The sequence below is a fragment of the Pteropus alecto genome, unplaced genomic scaffold, assembly GCF_000325575.1.
Source record: "Pteropus alecto unplaced genomic scaffold, ASM32557v1 scaffold45, whole genome shotgun sequence".
Lineage (NCBI taxonomy): Eukaryota > Metazoa > Chordata > Mammalia > Chiroptera > Pteropodidae > Pteropus > Pteropus alecto.
The window spans coordinates 34,207,605-34,211,127 of NW_006442491.1; the positions used below are offsets into that span (position 1 = coordinate 34,207,605).

General features: G+C 42.6%; 1 protein-coding gene across 1 annotated transcript in view; it reads left to right on the forward strand.

Moving 5' to 3' along the window:
• The window catches only part of TSHZ2 (teashirt zinc finger homeobox 2), a 400,060-nt gene that overhangs the window by 238,207 nt on the left and 158,330 nt on the right, over nucleotides 1-3,523 (forward strand). The window contains exon 2 of the mRNA XM_015596855.2: nucleotides 3,456-3,523. This exon is cut by the window's right edge and continues 3,008 nt beyond it. Within this exon, the coding sequence (XP_015452341.1) occupies nucleotides 3,456-3,523 (68 nt within the window). The remainder of the gene's footprint in view (nucleotides 1-3,455) is intronic.

A 3,523-nucleotide genomic window follows, 5' to 3' on the forward strand; every position in this document is an offset into this window, starting at 1 on the left:
AAGAGAATCGGTCCCCTGAGGCAGTCACTTAGACACAGAACTGACAAGGTTGGCTCATGACTTCGCCGCCCTCGGAATGGAGAAGCTCCGTGTGGCTAGAGCCTGGCAGTGGTCAGGGACAAAACGAGACATTCAGGTTGGAAAGGGACATGTTTGATCTTTAACCCGGAATCAATAGGGAGGTTCTATGGGGAGCAGTCTTTTCTTATTGTGTCTTGGCGTAATTTGCCATCATCTTCTTTTGCTAAATAAGTATTCATAAGAATAAACTTGCCACTCATCCACTTTACCAAGATTTACACATGAAGCAATCTTATTAAACACATCATCGATAGAGAGAGAGACAGATACTCATTATATACCCACATCCTCCCCATCCTGGCTGTCTTCGCTCTCTCGCCTCGGCTGCCGGTGGCAAACAAAAATCACTTAAGTCAAGTGAGCAGTTTTAAATGTATAATATTAAAACGCGTTTTTTTAAAAAACTCCTTGGAACCCTCAGCCATTGTTAAAATACACTGACTTTGATGGACGCTTTGGCACTTTTTTTTATGAGCCTTTTCAATGCGTTACCTTATCGGATGCATGAGATTTAGTCTGTTCTGCAGAAGAAAACAGACAAAAAGGGTCTCTCAGCACGAGAAACTCTTCTGTAAAGGTTATAGTAAACATGTCAATGCCTAATTAAGCAGAAAATTTTATCTGTATTGTGGGGGAGGCATTCGCTGTCTCCGACTTTTCTTCTGGGGAATCCATTTAGAAGGACAAAGTAGATTGCGGAGCCGAGCTGGTCCAGAAAGAGCTCTGCTTCCAAATGTCAGCAGAAAAAGGAAAAAAAAAAAAAAAAACCCACTCTTTTTCCCTCATGCAAAAATGACTATTGGCCGGGCAGTTTTTGTGTGTGTTCGTGCACGTGTATGTGTGTGTGTATGTGTGTGCGTGTGTACACCTGCACACCTGTATCTTTCCTCAACACACATACAAAATAACATGAATCACTTCCAGGCGTCCTACTAAGTGCCCTGTGCTAGGCACCGAAAATACCGAGACAAGAAAACGTGGCAACACCCTTAACCGATTGCGATGACAGAAAGTGCTCTTTTATTCCCCCAGATGTGTTCACGTCTGTGTGCGTGTGTGCACGCGCATATGTTCACACGCACAGGCAGTTTTCTTTGTTGCTGTGATTAAATTCCCCATATTTGGGGTGACCGTATCTCAGTTGGCCTAGGACAGTAGTCCCGGCTAATGCGTGTTGTCCCAGTGCATGAGTGATAAAGTCCCTTTAATTCTCAAAAGTGACTCTGTTTGTTTGATGAAATTTGCCTGATTCTTTGAAAGTATTTTGGTTGGCTCAATAGCGCTTCGTTCATTAATTTTGTAACAGACGTTCTTGAACTGAATTGTATGACTCTTTTTGCAAACATAGAAATTAGTCCGGGAAAAAGAAAATGTGGCGAAGATGGCGGGGGTGGTCTAATTCAGTCACTCGGTTATTTTAAACGAAGGGTTTTCTTGCGAGTAGTGACCACGTATTAATGGTTGTTTGACTAGATCGAGTAGCTTTTGTTTCTTCAAATCAATTTATGGAACTAGAGACCAGCACACCAGTTTAATGAAAAATCCACTTGTCAGCTCGCTGGGAAAGCAAAAGCACTACACCAATAGCAATAACATAATGAACGCAACCATAGAATTGGTTTTTAGACAGAATTTTTACATTTCATCTTGCTTTATGGTATCATGCCCTTAAAATCAGCGGTTCGTCTATCCAGCATTCCCACAGTTCTTTCCCCGAGGTAGTTATTCATTTAGTGACATTCCAGTGAAATTCCTCTGATTAACCTTTGACCTCTGAGTCTCTGCAACATTTTCTTGCTTTCTTATTCATTGGGTTGGTAATAGAGAGTAGAGCCCAGTGGTTAAGACCATGGATTTTCTCATCAAGGACTCCGTGATACTAGTTGTGTGGCCTCGGGCAAGTTTCTTAACCTCGAAGCCTCAGTTTCCCCACCTGTGGAATGAAAATAATAATAGTTTCTACTTCATGTCGATATTAGATAAAATGAAAGACCGCATTTGCGGGGGTTAGCATGGTTCTTAAGAGAGGACAATGGCTCAGTAGCTGGGGCCTTTGGAGTTTCCGGTTTGGGGTGCCAGCCGCTTTTCTTCTAACAAACCCCCTTCTCTCCTACGTCGCCACCTGCCTTGCGAGACAGACCTCCAAGGCATAATCACCCCTTTCCGTTCCGATGAATGGAAATAACAACAGCACTTTAGAGTCTCTCCCAAGTACCTACCTACACTGAGAGGACAGGTGGACGCTCATAAGAAAAATATCGCATGAGATCGTGCCAGCCTTGCAAATCTAAGGCTGAATCTCCCTTGCTTTGGTGTTTCTTTGGTTGCATTTTATCCACGTGGCTCTGAAAAGGCCAGGTGAAGAAAACGAGCACATAGGCGTAAATAGTCCCATTCCTCATCTCCATTGATGGATATTTGCCCGTTAATTCCCTTTGCATCCGCTCTCTCGTTCCTTCATTTTCCCTGTGCAATTACTGGTCCTAAATCCTTTCAGAGAAGGGAAAGCATGCATCCCCAATAGCATTTTGCATCTACAAATCAAACGTATAATTGGCATCTCATGACGGGTCCCCACAAATCAAAGTGCATTTGAAATTACAGGCACAAGATCTAGAGGGAATTTTCAGCCTTGTCTGAAAAAGGTCTTCATAAACCTGTTTGAGAATAATAGGATAGTCCCCAAATCTCCCATTCTAGTGCCATTTGCTGTTATTTTTAAATCATTATGTTTGCTGAGTTTACATAATTTTTTGGCTAGCAATGGAAGGGCTTATTCAATACTCCATAATCTCTCTCCGCGCTGTGTGACTCTCTACAAATAAAAATATTGTAACAAAAAGACACTGGCTATCACAAATGGAATGGCTATCCATCCAAATTACTTTTGAGCACTCAAAAACGATTTATTAGGATGATGGTATGTCAGTATAGCCAAATGTCTTGGTGAACCTACCATGGAGATGCCAGGGGTCACGTCTTAGTTTTCCTATGAGCCAACGTCCTTCTCTGTGGAGATGCGTCTTTAATGGGACTTGAATTTCAGTCCAACTTTCCTGCAAGTCGTACGCGTGAATTTAGCGACTGCCCCATTACGGGAGTATTAGAGTGATAGTTCTTAAACGTGAAAATTATTCACTTGGGATTCTAAGCATTTGCAAAGAATTATGACTCCTGCCAATTATAAAGAGGGGGGGGGCCTGAGATAGCACAAAAGACACCATTTGGCTTTCTCCTGTATCCATTGCTCACAGTTCATACAAGCGTAGATTAAATTGCCGTTCAGTTTGATCTGGGAAGCACTTAGACCGAGAGAGATCGAGACCGAATATGTAACCTGCCATTATTATTTCATGTCTTCTCTTCTCCTGCAGGCTACGCCCAGGAGGAACCGCTGAAGGAAGAGGAGGAGATAAAGGAAGAAGAGGAGGAAGAGGAAGAC